This window comes from Ceratotherium simum, chromosome 23 (assembly GCF_057802395.1).
Source record: "Ceratotherium simum simum isolate JZ-2026a chromosome 23, ASM5780239v1, whole genome shotgun sequence".
Classification (NCBI taxonomy): Eukaryota; Metazoa; Chordata; class Mammalia; order Perissodactyla; family Rhinocerotidae; genus Ceratotherium; species Ceratotherium simum.
Window position 1 is genome coordinate 46,753,759 of NC_141922.1, and position 19,054 is coordinate 46,772,812.

The 19,054-nt window shown below is 35.4% G+C and overlaps 1 protein-coding gene across 5 annotated transcripts in view; it reads left to right on the forward strand.

The window, feature by feature from the left end:
- The window catches only part of PIP4P2 (phosphatidylinositol-4,5-bisphosphate 4-phosphatase 2), a 50,326-nt gene that overhangs the window by 18,102 nt on the left and 13,170 nt on the right, over positions 1 to 19,054 (forward strand). For all 5 annotated transcript variants that reach the window (XM_087447687.1, XM_087447689.1, XM_087447688.1 and 2 more), the window contains 4 exons: positions 2,969 to 3,117; positions 7,283 to 7,389; positions 8,454 to 8,577; positions 16,936 to 16,988. In XM_087447687.1, the coding sequence (XP_087303813.1) occupies positions 2,969 to 3,117; positions 7,283 to 7,389; positions 8,454 to 8,577; positions 16,936 to 16,988 (433 nt within the window). The remainder of the gene's footprint in view (positions 1 to 2,968; positions 3,118 to 7,282; positions 7,390 to 8,453; positions 8,578 to 16,935; positions 16,989 to 19,054) is intronic.

Consider the following 19,054-nt stretch of genomic DNA (forward strand, 5'->3'; position numbering starts at 1 on the left):
TGGACTTTGTATGCAGGGCAGAATTTTAAAATAGTGGTGATACTGGTGATCTGTTGACCGTTTTAATGTGAAAAAAGACAAAAGGAACACTCTAAGTTGCTACTTATTGTAGGTTTACTAACTGTGGAATAAATATCTGGAATTAAAATTCGCTTATAAGAGGAGATAGAGTTATAGGTGAAGGTTTCCTTGGGGTCAAAGTACCAGAAATATCTCTATATCAGCTGAGGGCAGAAGTAATGGACAGAAAATTGAAATGATAGGCCTGAAAGCACGCTTTGGTGGAGCAATTAGGCTGCAACATCTGTCATTCTATTGATCTCTTGGATTGATTCCATCTATGTGGTGGGCCAAGCCAGTGTCCCCTAGCTGCCTCACCTCTTTCAGGGCGTGATTTGGAGAGGGTATTCTTCTATATAGAAGAGAGCCCCCTTTTCAGTCAAGCTGCACTCCCCCTGCTAGGACCCTAGCTCCTCTGCATGGAGAGTGGCAGTAATATACTTAGTGTTATTTTCTCAAGAGAAACAGATGTGTCTGATAAATTTCCGTGACTCACTCATTCATTCATTCATCCTTGCAGTCAATAAATATTTAGTGAGCATCTGTCATAGACCCAACACAATGATAAGAGCTGGTGAATCAGTCCTGCACAAGTCAGACATGACCCTGACCTCATGGAGCTTATGGTCTCCGCTAGCTTAGACTCCTAATCCTCACTCGTCATTCTTTCCTCCTCCCTCCACTTCCCAAGCCTCCGAAAGAGTAGATTCTGGCATATTTTTGTCATAGAAGGCTTTTCTTTTTTTTTGGTAGATTAAAAATTATGTAGTGCAAATCTTAGAGGAAAAATTCACAAGGTTTTGTTGACTCTGATGCGCCTCAAATGCTTCTTTAGATCACCCATTGAAATTTTCTGCCTTGAGCAGTGCTTTTGCCTGGATTTTACTGTCCTTTGAGTTGCAACGTGTGGCCTCCTCTCCTCACCCCCAATGCACTTGTTTTCTTTGTGATATTGTCTTATCTTTACATTTCTTTTCTGTCATACTATGTAAGATGGAGACCTGTAATTATGGGAACTACTTCGTGTTACTTTATAACTCAAGAGAAAGGCAAGAGAGGAAACTAACTTTTATTATAATACCATTTCTAATAATTACTAAAAACAATATTTATTGTTACACACCAGGCAGTGTGTCTTGAGTTTCTAGTGAGGCATGTATTCTCTTTCCCAGGACAATACCTTCTTGATGGAGATCTGATACAGTAACCCGCAAATTGCAAGGGCTCAGATATATTGTTGACTCATTGTTCCTTTCACCTGTTTTTGTCTTCTTGATTAATACATTGCAGGTCACTCTGGATCAACCTCAAATTCTTTCAAGGTTTTAAAGCTACTTTTATAATTTAAGACATTTATAGCTTCAAGTTCAGTGTTTGGCAGTGTTCTGGTGTCAGCCTCCCAGAAATGTGCAAATATTGTCATTTCAAAGTGGCCTCTTTCAGAGCCTTGGCTGCTGCAGAAATTCAGCTTATTATGAATCACTTGAATGAATAACACTTGTTGCTAATCCTGTGCAAGTCTGAAAAAATCTACATGATAAACCTCAGTGATGCCAGGTGGTAATATGTGGATTTTAGACAGACTATAATGTGCTATGTGCTAACTCATTTTAAAATATCACAGAGTTCAGAACCTAATCCAGTGGATAGAAAATTTCTATTTCAAAAATAGCTCTGTTCATGATTAGCTATTGTGATTGTGTTTCCTAGCGTCACAGAGGCTCCTGAGATGTCAGTTCTCTTTAGTGGGACTGCAGTCATGTGGATAAGGTGCAGTCCTTTCTGGATGTCCTAAGACGACACCTTATCTTGAAAGGGCCTCCTGTGCATGTAACAGAGATAGCTGCAGAACAGGCTTAGGCAGTCCCCTTTAGAGACCCGGAGGAGGAGATCTCGCTTCTGGAGGAGTATATCTGGATTCTTTTTCTGAGACTTTCAAAGCAAATATATACTTCCGGTAGGTGAATATGATTCTGAAACTGCGCCTCCACGCTTTACCCCATCAGGCGACCTTAGGACTCTTAAAAAACAGTGTGTGTGTTTGTGTGTGGGTGTGTGTCTGTGTATCTCTGTATTCTGGGAGTTTTCAAACACACACAAAAGTAGTAAGAACAAAATGAACTATGTCATTATATTCATCAGTTATCAGCATTTTGATACTCTTCTTTCATCTATTTCCCCATTCTTTTTTTTTTCTTAGAGTATTTAAACTAAATCCTAGACATTGTATTTTTTACCCATAAATACTGTAGTGCATTCCTTAGATTTTTAATATTAAGTAAAAATTTGAAACTAATAATCGTTAAATTTATTTTTGTTTTGTGTCTGAAATTAGCATGGTTCTAATTAGCTTTCTTCCATGTTCATAAGTTTATTTTCATTTTTGTCTTTCCTTGACTGCCACCAAAACCCTATTTTGTTCTTGTCATAGCCTGCAGTTATTATACTGGTTCTAGTATAAACAGAGCATGACAGCTACACATTTATGTGTATGTATAAACGATTTAAAAACTTGGCTCTCATGGACTATTTCTGTTTCTTGTTAGATCATTAGCGTAAGACTTTTACTTTGGGTGTAAATCATCAATTTCCTATTACAAGCTCTGTGAATTTACATGTAGGAATGGAGTGGATATTTAGAGTATAGGTTGGTAAGAGGAAACTGGGTCATTTGGGTAGACCTAGGCAAACATGATTTGGATTTTATCAGTTAAGAATTATTCTACTTCACAAGATAGTCCCGTGTGTGTTTATGCTCCAAAACTAGGATAAGTTGGATAGCTCTAAAAATGTAAATAAAAGAATGAGGGGAAATTTTGATAGTTTCTACTTTACTTCTATTGCTTGTATGCTCCAACACCAGCCATAATATCTCTGAGACTCTGATTCATGGCTGATATCTTTTCAGCGGAACTCCCACCTCCATATACAGCCATTGCTAGTCCAGATGCCAGCGGCATTCCAGTAATAAACTGCCGTGTGTGCCAGTCTCTGATCAACTTAGACGGCAAGCTTCACCAGCATGTGGTTAAGTGCACGGTTTGCAATGAAGCTACGGTAAGTGGAGATTTCCATTAATAAAAGCATAAATTCTTGTCTGACATCTTCTCCTTAAAGGAAACGTGCCAATACTGTTACTTGAAAGTAGATGTGGGCTGGATACGGGCATGGCCATATTTTTTCATCCTTTCTTTCTTCTGTCTATTTCTCTTTTATCATACAAAGATGCCTCCAGGTGTTTAAAGCTAACTCTATTACAAAAATTTCATGGTCAATTTAAATATAATGCCGTTTGGCTCTTCGTTTCTAAAACGAAACTGACCATGGACAGTTATTTATAATTATCTTCAGTATCTATCTATATCACAACTAAATCCACTCTGACTTTCACTAAAATGAAAATTTACTGATGTTCACTACAGATGTGGACTTTGTACTTGTTATGTGGAAAATGACCTTGCTTTACTTCTGTGGGATGGCAGTGTGGTTTTCCTGGGCTTTTGTGATGATGCGTGTATTGTTGACATCTGTGCCAAAGTGTTTACAAATAGCTTGGTAACTTATTCCATTTACTTGATATTAATTTAGTGAAATTTTTGAAAAATTTGAAGGCACAGTTTTTTAACTGAACTTTGGGAAGAGCAACTAAATTTTAAGTAAAATTTTTACAGTTTCAAGTAATAAACTGGTAAAGTGTATACTGGTTACATTAAATATATTTCTGCTTTCATAGTTAGGCTTTATTTTTTAAATTGCAATCTTTCTCAAAATCTGCAATTAAATATTAATTTAATTTTTGGTATTGTATTTTTTTCCTCTTTAGAAAAGTCCAGAAAGAAGTCAACCAGTGATTATTGTGTCTCTAAGAACCATGAAACATGGATACTGGCCTTTATATGTTTTATAGAAAACTCATAAAATAAAACCTTAAGTCATGAAGCAATATATTTCACTGTAAATATTTTTTTCTAAAAAGGGCATCGTTTGAAGAACTTTGTTGTATAAATAGGTGATGCCTACAAAACCAGATATTTTCTTTTTGAGTTGAACACTTACTAGTAAATTTAATTAGCCTTAACTTCCTTAGTGCTCTTTTTAGAGTTGGCAAGCAAATAAGAGCTGTTAGACATAACTAGCAATTAAAAATAATACCAGTGCCTTAAAGGTTTCCTGGGATTTGATATTAGTGTTGGTTTTTTCTCCTATTCCTCCACCCATACAAACTTTTGTTCTTTACTCAGTAGAAAAAAAGGAGTTTTAAGGCTTTATATTTACACTTGTAAGAAAACAGAAAAGACTAGGTCGTTTATGCAAGAATCTCAGTCAATACAGATTTAGCCAAAGCCTCAATCTGGCTACTTAGAAGTGGTGAGTTCATGTGGGATCAATAGGATTTGGCTACAAATAAACTACTTCAGGACATAAAAGAAAATTGTGCTGAAATTTTTATATTATTATTACCCTTGTTAAGTGAAGAAATATAAATAATTATAATATTCTAGAGAAAATGAATAGTATCTAATCAGATTGCCTTGATATGGACTCAATAACATTATAGGGGAGGAAAATAGTGAAAAAAAAGTCTTTGAGGAGTGCTTTAACATATGACTCGCTAATGTTTGCCACTTAATTTGATATTTAAATTTATGAATGAAGAGGTTTTAGGCACCTAAGAGCTTCTATGGAGAAATTCTAGGTTGAAAAGAACAGATATAATGGACCAGGGTCCAAGAGAAGAGTTCCCTTATGTTCGCTGTCACTCTCCCTGTGCAGTTTTACTGTGATTCATTCTCCTCCTGTCACCTAAAACAGGGTATCTGTTCTCCTGGGCAGCCACCTCTGCCCAGGAACCTGATATTCCTGTGGAGATTTAAAAAACAAAACATAACAAAATAAAAAACAAGGCTAATAAAAGTCCTTTTTATTTCAGTAGATAGAAGGAAAGTAAGGTGTGTGTGTGTGTGTGTGTGTGTGTGAGAAAATATGGACAAATTTTAGCAAGATTTAGAGAATGTAGAATTTAAGGTTAAAGGAGAAGTGATTTCTAGGACAAGTTAATGGAAAATTCGAGAAGTCCTGGAGAAAGAGTGGAGCTAGTTGTCTGCATAACTGATGATAAGTCTGAGATTTGGAGGCTGACAGACTGGGGTTCGAATCCTAGCTCTGCACTCAGTAGCTATATATCCTTGGGGACCTGACTTCTCTAATGTGTGGTTTCCTCATGTAAAGTGGTGTAATAATGATAATACTTACCTCAGAGCGTTGCTGTTGGGATTACAGGGATAAAGTGCTCAGCAGAGTGCCTGGCACATACAAGTTTATTTTGCCAAGTAAGAATATTAAAACTTATGCCTGTGGACAATGTCATTTCCCCGCATTTCACTACAGACCAGACGTGACATCGTGGGCTGGCACTGAGGACCAGGGCATCAACTCTTCCAGTTCAATTGCCTTGTTTTACAAATGAGGGATCTGAGATCTAGAAGTGAGGTGGGAATAGAATATAAAAACAAATCTTGTCATTTGCCAAGCACATGTTTACTTAATGGTAAAATTTGGATATACAGAAATTAACCCAAATTCTGGTTTTCTTGATACTTTAGATAGTATAGCAATACGTTCTGGATGTTTGTGAATGTTAGATATTCAGATTTTATCTATAATGTAGTTTAATAAATTGTAGGAGGCTTATTGCTAATTTTTATATATTTCTACCAAGGTTATTTACTTCAACTTATCTTAATCTTTTTTTTGAAATAAGTTGCAGACTTACAGAAAAGTTACAAAAATAATAGTACATAGTACAGAGAATTCCCATAGGCCCTTCACCCACATTCCCCAAATGTTAACATTTTGCCACATTAGCTTTGTCTCTCTAAATAAATAAATTGTATTTTTTCAGAACCTTTTAAGGTAATTGCAGATATGGCGCTCTTCTACCCCAAAACATTTTATTGTGAATTTCCTAAATGAATTAAAAAAAGGACATTAACTTATATAATCACAGTACAATTATCAAATGCAGGAAATTAACATTGATACATATTGTTTTTTTTTTTTTTTTAAAGATTTTATTTATTTATTTATTTTCCCCCCCAAAGCCCCAGTAGATAGTTGTGTGTCGTAGCTGCACATCCTTCTAGTTGCTGTATGTGGGACGCGGCCTCAGCATGGCCGGAGAAGCAGCGCGTGGGTGCGAGCCCAGGATCCGAACCCGGGTCGCCAGCAGTGGAGCGCGCTCACTTAACCACTAAGCCACGGGGCCGGCCCGATACATATTGTTATCTAATCTTTTGACCTTATTAATGCTTGCTCAATTGATCCATTAAAAAAAAAAATCTGATCCAGGCATCAATCCAGAATTACATGTTGTATTTGGTTATCATGTCTCTTTAATCTGCCTTAATCTGAAATTTAGTCTTTCTTTGTCTTTTATTGCCTTAACATTTTTGAAGAGTACAGGCCAAATAATTTGTAGAACGTCCCTCAATTTGGGTTTTTCTGATGTTCCCTCATGATTAGATTCAGGTTCTGCATTTTGGCAGGCCTGCCACAGGAGTGACATACTGTTCCTCTCAGTGCATCATAGATTCTTCATTTTAACAGGCTTAAGTCCTGATGCTGAAAGGAGTGTTTTCTTTGGTGTTATTTATTTTGCTTTTAAATTCACTGTAAAGTTAAAAGAAAAAGAAAAGAAATTCTAGCATTAAGAATTATTACAATTTTTTTAAAGTTAAAAGATGTCATAAAATTAATGACTTCTTATTTTCCAGTGAGAAGTTTAAGAAAAGTACAAATTTGTCATCTTCTCCTCTTTCCTTACTGTTCTTATTGAGCTCGCTCTTCCCTGATAGGTGCAAGGAATGCTCAGTGAGTGTTTGCACCTGGCCATACAGATAGACCACCTTGTCCTGGGAACTTTAAAGGGAAAACAACTCTTGGTGTGCACTAAATATTCCTCCCGTATTAAGAGGCCAGTACAAACCAATTTTGAAATATGCCCTTTGTAATTAAATCTCTGTAGCCCGCAGAACTTCATAGAGTGCTTGCCAACATTTGAGCTATTTAAAACCATTTATGATGCATTTTTTCTTAAACTGTGCTTTGGTAGCACTATGGGGAGCCTAAGTTTTAAGGAGGCATTTTCTTTTTAAACACAACAAGCTTTGGCAATCTGTACTTTGGTTAATTTGCTGTGTTTGCATTTTCTTCCCTTATCTAGCCAATCAAAAACCCCCCAACAGGGAAGAAATATGTTAGATGCCCTTGTAATTGTCTCCTCATTTGTAAGGACACATCTCGGCGAATAGGATGTCCGAGACCCAACTGGTAAGAGATAAAGATTCATTCATTCATTCATTTGTTCATTAACAAGTACTTATTAAAGACTCATTATGTGCTAGGCTTTGTTCTAAACAGTCTTTGTCCTTAAAGTAATTATAGAACCTAGATTAGTTTTTTCTTTGTTAAAGGAATGATATGCTTAGTTTGAACTTAATGATCACAGGTATTTGTAAGATATATTTTTGAATGAGCAATGCAAATTTTCTTGAAGTTATGTAAGTACTTAACGCACTGTAATAAATCAGTGTCTCATTAAATTTATTTTAAAAAACCAATTAGTTTATCTTTGACGTAATTCATCTTAACCTGAAGGTGTTTTAATCATCATCGTGTACCTCACTGTGTGCTACACTAGTCTCTGCTGAGCATAATCTATGCAATAAATTCTGGAGTTATTTGCCCATGCCAAACACCATTATCGATGTGCCCAGATAGAAGTATATCAAGTCCTGAACTGTGTTTTGTCTGTGATTTCTGGCTTTTGACCATTACATGAATCATTTGCAATTCCGTCTGATGTTAGACTAGAGAATAGAAAGGAAAGGAGCCTCCCATTTTCCTTTCTATGCAACTCTGATTAGACATCAAGGAATACATCTACTCAGAGAAATTTGGTTGTGACTGAGCTCTTTGGTACCTTCATGGCACACACGTATTTGTTGATATAGAATATTTTAAGTTGTTTAGTCTTTTACCAAATTCAAATTGTCTTCCTATATAGGGAATGATAAGAATTATTTTCATATTTAAACTTATAAGAACTTGGAAATGGCAGTTAAGTGGTTCCCAAGGTATTGATTAGGACCACCCCCATAGTATATGGTTTCTGTCCCAAATATAAAAAGACTCTCATTTTTTTGCTTTTGAAATATTGACTATTGCTACTTTCTGTGATTTTGGCTCCAAAGCCTGACACTTAATTCACTTAATTTATAAAACAGGTCTGACATATTTACAATGCTATATTCCATATTTTTGGTCATATACTGCAGCTTTTGCCCTCCGTCCATTTGTGGGGTAGTGAAGTTCTTTCCTTTCTCTTTCCACAGTAGACGCATAATTAACCTTGGCCCAGTAATGCTTGTTTCTGAAGAACAACCAGTTCAACCTGCATTGCCAATCCAGCCAGAAGGTACAAGAGTCGTATGTGGGCACTGTGGAAACACATTCCTGGTAAGCAACCAGATATTTGTTGTGGGGACATCAATCTGTAAATGTAGGTCATGATCATGTAGATTTGACCACTACTCATAGACTTATAGTTTTGTCCAAGTGCAAATAGATCAAAAGATTAAAATAGAGCCTTTTTTAGAAAGACAGTTAATCAGAGGTACAGGTGGGATATACGGCATATTTTGTGAATTAGATAAAAGGTATCCTTTGATTGGTTCATTTGTAACAAGGGTCCTCTCTGGGTAGGCCAGTGAGAAATAGTGCCCTTTTCTCCAGGAAAGGAAATGTGGGTAGCAACATGGGTGTCTCGGCTTGGTGAGCAGCTGAATCATACGTAGCCCTATCCTCACTTCCTCTGCAGAGCACAAGATGCACAGTGTCATGCAGTGGCCCTGCTTCATGGTTTTTGGGTTAAAAAAAATTCTTATTATAATTTATCAAATTTTTTTTGATTTTTAAAAATTAAACAAAAGGAATTAACTCTGGTATCTGTAATTAGATAATCACTGGATAAAAATAAGAAGGTATAAATAATTTTATATAAGCACAAGTTATAGGAGTTCTTGTTTTACTACTTTTATCTTTAATCCTAAGTTTGATTTTAAAATGCTAATTTCATAATGATGTACTCTGTCAGGAAGGGTAAAAAGAGGTTTTCTTTTGTTATTCAGCTTTCATAGGAGACAAATGATTTTTCTTAGAACCTAGGTATTAAAAGAGTATTCCAGAGTAGAGGCATGGGCAGGGCTGAGGTTGCAGTGGTCTATTAACAAGACCTGCTGTCACTAAGAGATGAATGAGCTTAAGAAAGTGGAGAGGATTAATTTTTCTTCCTTCTAATTTTTATTTTTAGTAAGGTAATTCACGTCCATAATTTGAAATGTCAAATAGGACTGTAAAACTTATAGGGAAAATGGTGGTCATCTCTTTATCTAACTTACCCTCAAATACCATCACCCCGATACTTTCAACTCTTTCAGTTGCTCTGCTGGTATTTACTTCCATGTGTTTAAATTGTTTGCTTATCCTTCTTCTCTTTGATTAAGCAGTTTGAGACATAACCTGTTACCTTGTAAAGTGCAGATTGAGAATTTAGCACTCATACCACCCCTGCCCCCACTCATATTCCTTTCCTCACTCGATTCCGTACTCCCAGTAGAGTTATAATGTTTTATTCAATTAATACTTAGTGTTTGTATTTTTTATGATTAGGTAATTTATGTTCAGAGCTGAGCCAGTGATACGCTATATTTCTCTCCTGCGTGGCTTTTCAGTTTTTCTTGGATTTATTAATAATTGTCCTTCCACCTTTTGAATTCGTTTAATATTCTATGTACAAACCATTAGTTCTTCCATACTCTTATAGAACTATATATTTCCTATCAATACAGACGAACACATCAGAGAATCTATTATTTAGGCTTCCTGCTACACAGCTGTCATCCTGGGACTTCCCTTTACCATTATCCTAGGAATTCCTTTGACCTCTTTCCCATGTTGGATCCCATGCCATCCTCACAGTTCTTGGTTTCTTCCTTCATTTTAGTGGAGCGCATCCTCTCTTAGCTTTCTGAGAAAAAATGCTGGGAAATAAATTTGAACCTTTTACTTAAACAGTTTTTAATCTAATCCCACTTTAACTTTATCATTTGTCCAGATGTAGAATTATAGATTGCCAGTTGTTTCCTTTCAAAAATATAAAGGCTTTGTGCCGCTGTTGATGAGAAGTTCATGTGCTGTTCTGACTCCTGATCCTTTCTATGTGACCTTTTTTCTTCTTTATTTTCCTCTTTCCTCTTCCATTTTCCCCAGTGTTCTGAAATTACATTAGAGTGTGCCTTAGAGAGGATATGTTTGAGCTTATTATCTGGGTACTCAGTGGGCCCTCTTATCGGTCACTCCATTTTCTTTGTTCCCTCCATCTAGAACTCTTTATGTTAGATCGGCTGAATTGACTCACTCTCTCTCTCTCTTTTTTTTTTTTACATTTTCTTTTCAGTTTTAGCTTTTTCTTATTCTTACTGAGAAAATTCCCTAAATGTATCTTCTAAACTTAATTCAAAATTTTATTTTAGGATGATCTAACTTAATTTTTAATCTCCAAGAGTTTTCCAATTAATTTTTCTTTTTTCTAAAGAGCATTCTCTTCTTGATGGCATATTTCTGAAGCTATTAATCATATTTTTTTGGAGGTATTGTTCTTCTCTATGCCTTGTCTCTGTTTTCTCCCCACCTTTTCTATTTGTTTTTCTTTTGTGATAGAGGTTTTACTGAAAAGTTTATTTATATTTGAGGGTAAGTCACTGATTGGAATCTCTATGCATGCAGAGGGAAGGAAGCATTCCTTCCTTCCTTCCTCCCTTCCTTCCTTCCTTCCTCCCTCCCTCCCTCCCTCCCCCTCCCTTCCTCCCCCTCCCTTCCTCCCTTCCTTCCTTCCTCCCTTCCTCCCTTCCTTTCTTCCTTCCTTCTTCCCTCTTCTCCTCCTCCTCCTTCTTCTTCTTTCTCTTCCTTTTCCTCATCTTCCTCCTCCTCTTCTTCTTCTGAAGAACTGTCCACTATTAGTATCAATAGGGCTTTTTTTAGTGCAAGTTTCTCTGGGGCACAATCCCCTGATCTCTTGTGAGAGATACGCCTGGGAGACAGCATTCCGGGAGCTATGAAAGGTAATAGGGTGAAGGTCTCATCCACTGTTCAAACTGTAGACCTTAGTTTAATTCCTTTGTTTTTAAAATAGTGTTTTATTCTGGCCTTCTGCTGTGCCTGGTGTTTCTAAGTTCACAGACTCTCTAGTCCAATTTCTTTTCAGAATAAATCACTCTTCTCTTGCATGTGTTGCGGAGGGAGGGATTTCTAGTGTTGTGGTGTGGAGGGAAGAGTTTACAACTGATACTTCTGTTTTTATCACTACCCCTAACCCCCACCTTTGAAAGCACCTGGTAGCCCCAATACCTGAACTATTCTGTGATTCTTCAGTGTGAATCAACCTGCTTTTCATTGGCATATCTCTCTGTAGGCAGTCAAGTTTCAGCATCCCTTTCGCTAAGTCAGTTGCCGAGTCTCTGTTAGCCTTCCATTGTCGAAAAATTTGAGGCCATTTCTTCTCTAATTCTCTTTGTCCTTATGGTATATACATCTTTAAATTCATTTGCTATCATTTTAGTCAGGTTTGGGAAAATAAATGGAAATCTAGGCATTTATCCAATTTACATATTTAACTAGAATTGCTAGCATTTTTCTGATCTAGTAGGACATGATAAACTTCCTTGCATTTATATTTTATTGATTAAATCAGTGGCTAACTACATAAGTTAGAGGATATACTTAGTGGGGATAGTTAACAAATTTCTTTTTAAAAATCACTCTATATTGATTTAATATAAGACAATATACTCTGTATGTATTGATAGATATCAAATGATTTGACCAAATTAAAAGTATATTAAATATATTTATTATGTTTTTCTTTCTTATATGTGCACAATTATATTTTGAAATACCATTTAAAAATCCTTAAAGTAGATTTCTTTTCAACTTACTTCAGTGAGCTCCCCTCCATAATTACCTTGCATTTGCATTTTGCCCAGTTGTGTTTTATATTCCAAATCCTTGCCAGGGATAACCTTCGTAGCCACGTTATAAGTGAGCTGATTTCATTTGTTCAGTGTGTACCAGGCACTGGGCTACGTGCTGGGGAAACAGGAAGGCACAGTCCTGCCCTCATGGATTTTCTGATGTAATAGGAGGAGAAAGACAATTAAAACAAGAATTATAGGAAATGTGTTTAGACTAGAGTAGGGAAATATGGAGTGTTCTTAGTCACCTTGCCTAGAGGAAGTGACATTATCCTAAGAATAATGGAAATCTTTAGTAGAGCTTTATAATTAATTCGGTATATACGGATGCTGTGTATAGAATGGATTGCTTAGAGGCAAGCCTAAAGAGGCACAAGACTAGATATTTAATTATTCAGAAAAGTAATGATGATGGTTGAGAATAGCATAGAGATTGTGAGAGAGAGAATTGACCACAGCAATAATAGGGTAGATAAGGGATTGTGGGAAAAAGGAAATCAAAGACAACTGTTGCAAAAGTTTATATTTAATTTTTTGAAATCATCTGGCAGTGAATTCTAGAGAATGATCCAAATTGAAAGATTAGATAGATATATATGTGACATTATTGTAAAAAATAATTTATGCGTTTAGATATTCTCCCCCTAGAGGAAAATTATTTAAGTAATATGCAAGCCAGAGACTAACTTCTAAAACTGGCTCTTTCTTACTTAATATTTAGTGTAGGCAAGTGAATTATATTAACATATTAGCACAGTAATTATGATTAAAAACTTTAATTTTTTAGCAGGAACAGATGTTTTGAATTAATATATGTTATTTAAAGATGATTTCAAAACTCCTAGAAAACAAAGTTTTTGGTGATTAAGGGAACACAGTACATACCTATAGGGTGGCTATTATTTTTGAGAGTTTCAGATTAATGAGAGATTCTCAGTGTTATGAAGAATAAACAGGGCCGGCCCTGTGGCTTGGTGGTTAAGTGCGTGCGCTGCAATGCTGGTGGCCCGGGTTCGGATCCCGGGTGCACATCGAGGCACCACTTCTCCGTCCATCCTGAGGCCGAGTCCCACATACAGCAACTAGAAGGATGTGCAGCTATGACATACAACTATCTACTGGGGCTTTGGGGGGAAAAAATAAATAAAATCTTTAAAAAAAAAAAAAAAAAAAAAAAAAGAATAAACAGACTGCAAAGCTCTTAATTCTGCCTTGAGAACTTTGCCTTATCCTTATTATTATGACAATCATGAATAGTCTTATATTCTTTGTGGTATGTTCTTTCCCCTTCAAACTTTTAACTGTTAGGAGAATTCATTTTTTATTCTCTACTTTGTTTCAGCCTTGACTTACAAGGCCCAAAAGCAATTGAGACAAGTTACAAAGTTCAATAGTATTGAAAATAAAATATAAAAAATCAGGGAGAATTAAAAAGGGCAGAAAAATTATGATGAAGTCATACATAATAATATAAGTATGCATAATATTTAATCCTGTGCAGTTGTTAAAATTAGACTGAATTTTAGCTGTGAGCCTTCTAGAGTCAATGAAAAGAGGAAAACATGACAAGATATTCATGACGTTTTTCAAAAAGGTCACATAGGAGAAGCTTTATTGGAATACTGTGACCTGGGAGAGAATTGTTTCCATGGATTAAGATAAAAGAACAATATAATCGTCTTTCAACCATTCAAGTATTTCAATGTCATTCAAGTATTTCAATGAAATACTTTCAAGAATATCCTTTTGTTTGTAATCACATCTTTTACTATATCAGTGTTATAATGCTAAAGTTAAATTTACTAGGAATTCACTCTATTCACACTATTCATTTCACAGCCTGGCTGGAACCATGGGCAATGTTTAGAAAAGCTAGATTTGTGTTTTCCAAACAGTATTCAATAAAAGGCTCATTTTCTAGAATAATAATAGGTGTTATGTGAGTAAAGAGTTCCATAGTCATTGGGAATTGCTAGGATAAAAAAAAAAATTAAACAGTATTTTATTACAGGTGTAATGCATGCATCATTGTTAATATCCAGGAGGGAGTTTTAATGTATATTATGTACAAACATTTTTAACCTCCAAATGATTTTGAGGGGGTCATTTAGCCAGACTAGTGTTTTGAGGGACATTGCTTGGAAAATAGTTTTCCAGAAGAATAAAGGGAATGCATAGCCTTCAGCTTGTCCTGGTATGCATATAAAGAAGTTTCTTAATACAGTTGAACAGCAGAGAGTTCAATTTTGCATTTCTGTGGGGCAGGTGTTCTCTGTTGCTGATGAAAGGCAGGTCCAGATGCTTTGTCAATCCATACTTGACTGTGGGGTTGGCATTCTCCAATAAAAACTAACACTATCTATAGTATGTGCCTGAATCATAACTTATGGTTCAAACCTTGTCCTGAAGTGGGCCAATATAGTACCTTCAGGCAGGGTCAGATTTTCTTTCCTTGGACACAGGGACATATAGTTTGGTGCCATAGCAGAGAGTGACAATAATTTTACCTTGAATATACTTCAAAGTACTGATACCAGTTGCCTATTGTATCCATTAAAAAATAAAATCCAGTAGGATACTATCAAATGACTAGTTTTTAGTAGTATAACTTGCTTATGAGCCTTCTAAGATTGATTTAAAAAATATATCTTGGGAAAACTAAGTTTATCTCTCACATTAAATGGTTAGAAGTAAGTCAAATATTGGAAGACCTCTACCAAAAATGATTGGGTTTTAGAGAAGTTGCTTTTTATCTTTCTAATAGAAAATAGATAATTTTTTTTTCTATTGAGATTTCAAGGTCTGGCAACAAAATTTTAAGTGTGCAGAGGCTGCATTTTAGATAAGAGAACAGTAATAAGTCAACTTCCTTTCAAAAGCACAGGTATTTGCATTCATTTGAATAGATTATGGCAAAATTATTTCCAATAATAGATGCTTTTCTGTTCTTAGTTTGCTCCATTTAAGTGAGTACTTGGAGATAACAAAACCAGATGTGTTAAGGTTGCTGGCTGTATAATTTACCAATGACACAATAAAGTCTTAGCTGTTTGTCACTTATACTTGAATTTACTGTGCATAGTCTGTGCTAAAAGAAGAACACTATAAAATGTATTGGAGTAAATAATCTCCTTAGGTTGGCCATCTAAAATTCTAGAATTCTTATATCAACATGTTAGCCTTCAGGCTTGGGTTTTGAGTTCCTCTTAACTCAAGGGTTTCATAACTGCCTCCTCAACCACTTTGCTTCTTTTAATTATGAAAACTTAAATTTTTTATTTATAAATAAAATTTGAAATGACATTACAAGTTCAGCAACTATACTAAACTAATTACAAAAACATAAAAAAGTACTCAATAAGATTTCTGTCTTCTTCACTTCTTAATGTTCTACACCAATTTCTGTAGAAATCTATAGAATTCTCTGTTTAGCACATTAATTCTAGTATTTTCACTATTAAGAATAAGTTTTGAAATAAATTCTCTTGTTACAAAATAAGTAATGAATGAAAGATTTACTGCTGCTTGAAAAAAATGTAGCCTTGGTCTGTCCTTCCCAGATGTTGAAAAATAGTCATTTTGAAAAGAGTGAACATCCGTGTAAGGCTTCATTTCTAGTTTGTTTATCTTGGGACTCTATGTTTCTGCTGTGATTGAGAGAAATCATTTCAAGGTTAACTAACTTGCATGAAGTTTGAAATAAAAATGAAGAGAGAGAAGTGCAGACAAACCCAGATTTATTTTTACTTTTTTTAAAGTTAATCATTAGAAAAAAACATATAAGGAAAAAAACCATGCATCAGAGACTTTCTGAAAGTTAGATCTTCTATTGTGTGGAAAACATTTGAATATATATAACTTATTGAAACCCTACTATAGCTAAAATTTGAAAGTTATTTCAGTGACCTGGAATCCTAAACAAAAATTAACTTTCATAAATGTTGTTTCGATGATAAAAGTGCTGAAGTACTTAAAGGAATTCTCCTAAAACTATAAAGGAAATATATGCCTTACATGAAGGTGTATAGAAAAGCAAACAAGATGGAATGTGGGACAGGAATTTTAAATATATTTTTTGTGGTAAAGATTTACTTTAAATTCGTGTTGCTCATTCTTTCAAAGACTTTAACCTACTACAGTAAACCATTTCAAGTATCTGAATAACAATCCTGTGAAGAAAGTAGCCCTGTCTATTACCTACATTTACAGGAAAGAATATTGAAAGAGAAAGTTGCACTGTAGAAGGAGTGTGTTTTGTTACATAGAATAAGCAAGGACAGAACAGAAAGCAGCTTCCTGTCTTCAGTTCTACCTGTATCTGATTTGTTTCGTTTATTTACTTCGTTGGTTTCCCACACAAATAGAATAAGTAGTTGAATTTTAGTAATAAATCTAAATATTCATGTATTTAAAAGGTTCTCCTCAAGATTTACAGGAAAAGCCACTTTGAAGGTGCATGAAATATGTTTTTATTCCCTGGGAGTGAACGGAAACAGCGCTGACAGAAATGGCCCTAATGCCAGCATGACATTCCGTTTTCGTTGTGAAGCAAACCTAGATGGCGTCAGAACCCAGGACAAATCCTGGGAACTGTGACAGAGGGGGATCCCACACTGTATTTAAGGGAGGGGGAGTAGTGTTGGAGGAGAAAAGCTCATTTAACCATGAGAAAGTGATTATTTCTGCTGTGATCCCTGATAACCTTTGAACTAAAATAAATCTCTTATCAGATTGGATAGTTTTCAGTTGTTTTCCTTTTCATTCCCTCTCTTTATTTATTTTACAGTGGATGGAACTGAGGTTCAACACTCTGGCAAAATGCCCACACTGCAAAAAAATGTAAGTTCCTACCATTGGAAATGCTATTGGGAAGTACTTGAGAACAATTTAAAGAGTTCAGAATTCTCACTTAGTACATTTTGATTTTAAGACATGCTGTGGGATGAATGCATGCTTGTTGTATTTATGCTTTTCAAGACCAAGTAAAAAGACATCTTTAAACTGATTAATATATTCCATTTTGAAATTAAAATGATTGTGTTTGGTTATCACCCTCTAAAGGGAAATCAATTTCTATGAAAGAAATTACTAAAGTTATCAGGAACCTGGTGAGGATTTTCAAATGTCCTAAGAGGTTACAATCTATTGCAAATAATCTAAAATTTATATTTTAAAAATGGGCTGTAATCTAGGAGAAAAAACAAATTGTTTGGGATTATAATTAGGTGTTTGTTAGCTTTTGTCCTCTCTTGCCTAATAAGATTATTAGATGATGGCAAAGTTTATGTAATTATTTATTTATCTTTCTATTCAGTCTATTTCTCTCTATTTCTAAATGTTGTACCTAAGGAAAATAACAAAAGGCAATATAAAAATGGGAAAAAAATAGAAGATATTTTGATTAAAGACATTCTATGGCTGCTGTATTGGGGGTCCCCAAGTCACCCCAAGATTCCGTGATTTTCTAGGAGTACTAATAGGAATTAGTATATATTTGTACTTGCAGCTATGATTTATTAGCGTGAAAGTATACAAAGCATAATCAGCAAAGGAAAAAGGCACATGGGGCAAAATCTGGAGGAAACCAGGAGCAAGCTTCCAAGAGTCCTCTCTCAGTGGAGTCACACAGGACGTGCTCAAGTCCTCCAGCAGTGAATTGTTATAACACATGTGAAATGTGGTCTACCAGAGAAGCTCATTAGAGACTCAGTGCCCAAAGTTTTTATTGGAGCTGGTCACATGGCACCTACTGCATAGCACATACCAAATTCCCAGGCTCCCAGAAGGAAAGCAAGTGTTCAGCATAAACCATATTGTTTATGCAAACAATTTAGGCATAGTAAGCCACTCTTACCAGTTAGGGAATGGTGGGAACTTTCTAGAAATCTAAGTTCCCAGATACCAACCTTGCAAAGCAGACCTTTCTAAGAATAGCAGTCTTAGAGCTGCTATGTTAACTCTTTTCTGCACAGCATATATTTTGATAATAAAATTTATTTTTATTTATTTATTTTTTGTGAGGAAGATCAGCCCTGTGCTAACATCTGCCAATCCTCCTCTTTTTGCTGAGGAAGACTGGCCTTGAGCTAACATCCGTGCCCATCTTCCTCCACTTTATATGGGACGCCACCACAGCATGGCCTGAGAAGCGGTACGTCAGTGCGCGCCTGGGATCTGAACCCGGGCCGCCAGCAGCGGAGCGCGTGCACTTAACCGCTACGCCACGGGGCCGGCCCCGATAATAAAATTTTGATTTAAAAATTGTCCTCCACTTAATGCGTGAATTATAACTTGAGCTAAGGAAGTTAAACTGAAATGTTTTGACGATTCAATTCAATTTTTAAAATTGAAAATATGGGTTCATAGTTTAATTTGTGTGATCCTAATAAGTATGTTATAAATACCTTACCTATTTTGAGAGTAGAGAAATCCTAAGAATGATTCCTAGGAGAAAAGAATTAAGAAGTGCCTGAGAAGTAGAGCATATGTAACAAAATGTCTCCATTTATCTCTGCTACTCTGATTCCAAATAAATATTGCCCTGTGAGCATAACTTCTTTACAGCATGTTTCTAGCTTCAAAGGAACAGATATTTCCTTTTTTATTTATTTGTGAAATTAATCATCTGAATTCTTCATTGAATTCAGTAAAAGTCTGTACATGGAGAAGCAAAGTGGATAACTCCAAATAAGTACACAGAAAAATATATACTTAAAAGATATCCCCCTACACACATGTACATGAATATGTATGTGAATGATCATTATTTCTGTGTATTATCACAAAAATGAAAAAAGTTGAATTGCAGATATCTTCACCAAGAACATTAAATTGGGTTAAAAAATTTTATGGAAAATAAAAAGCAGAGACTTTTTGTGATTGACAAACTGTGTGCTACATACAGT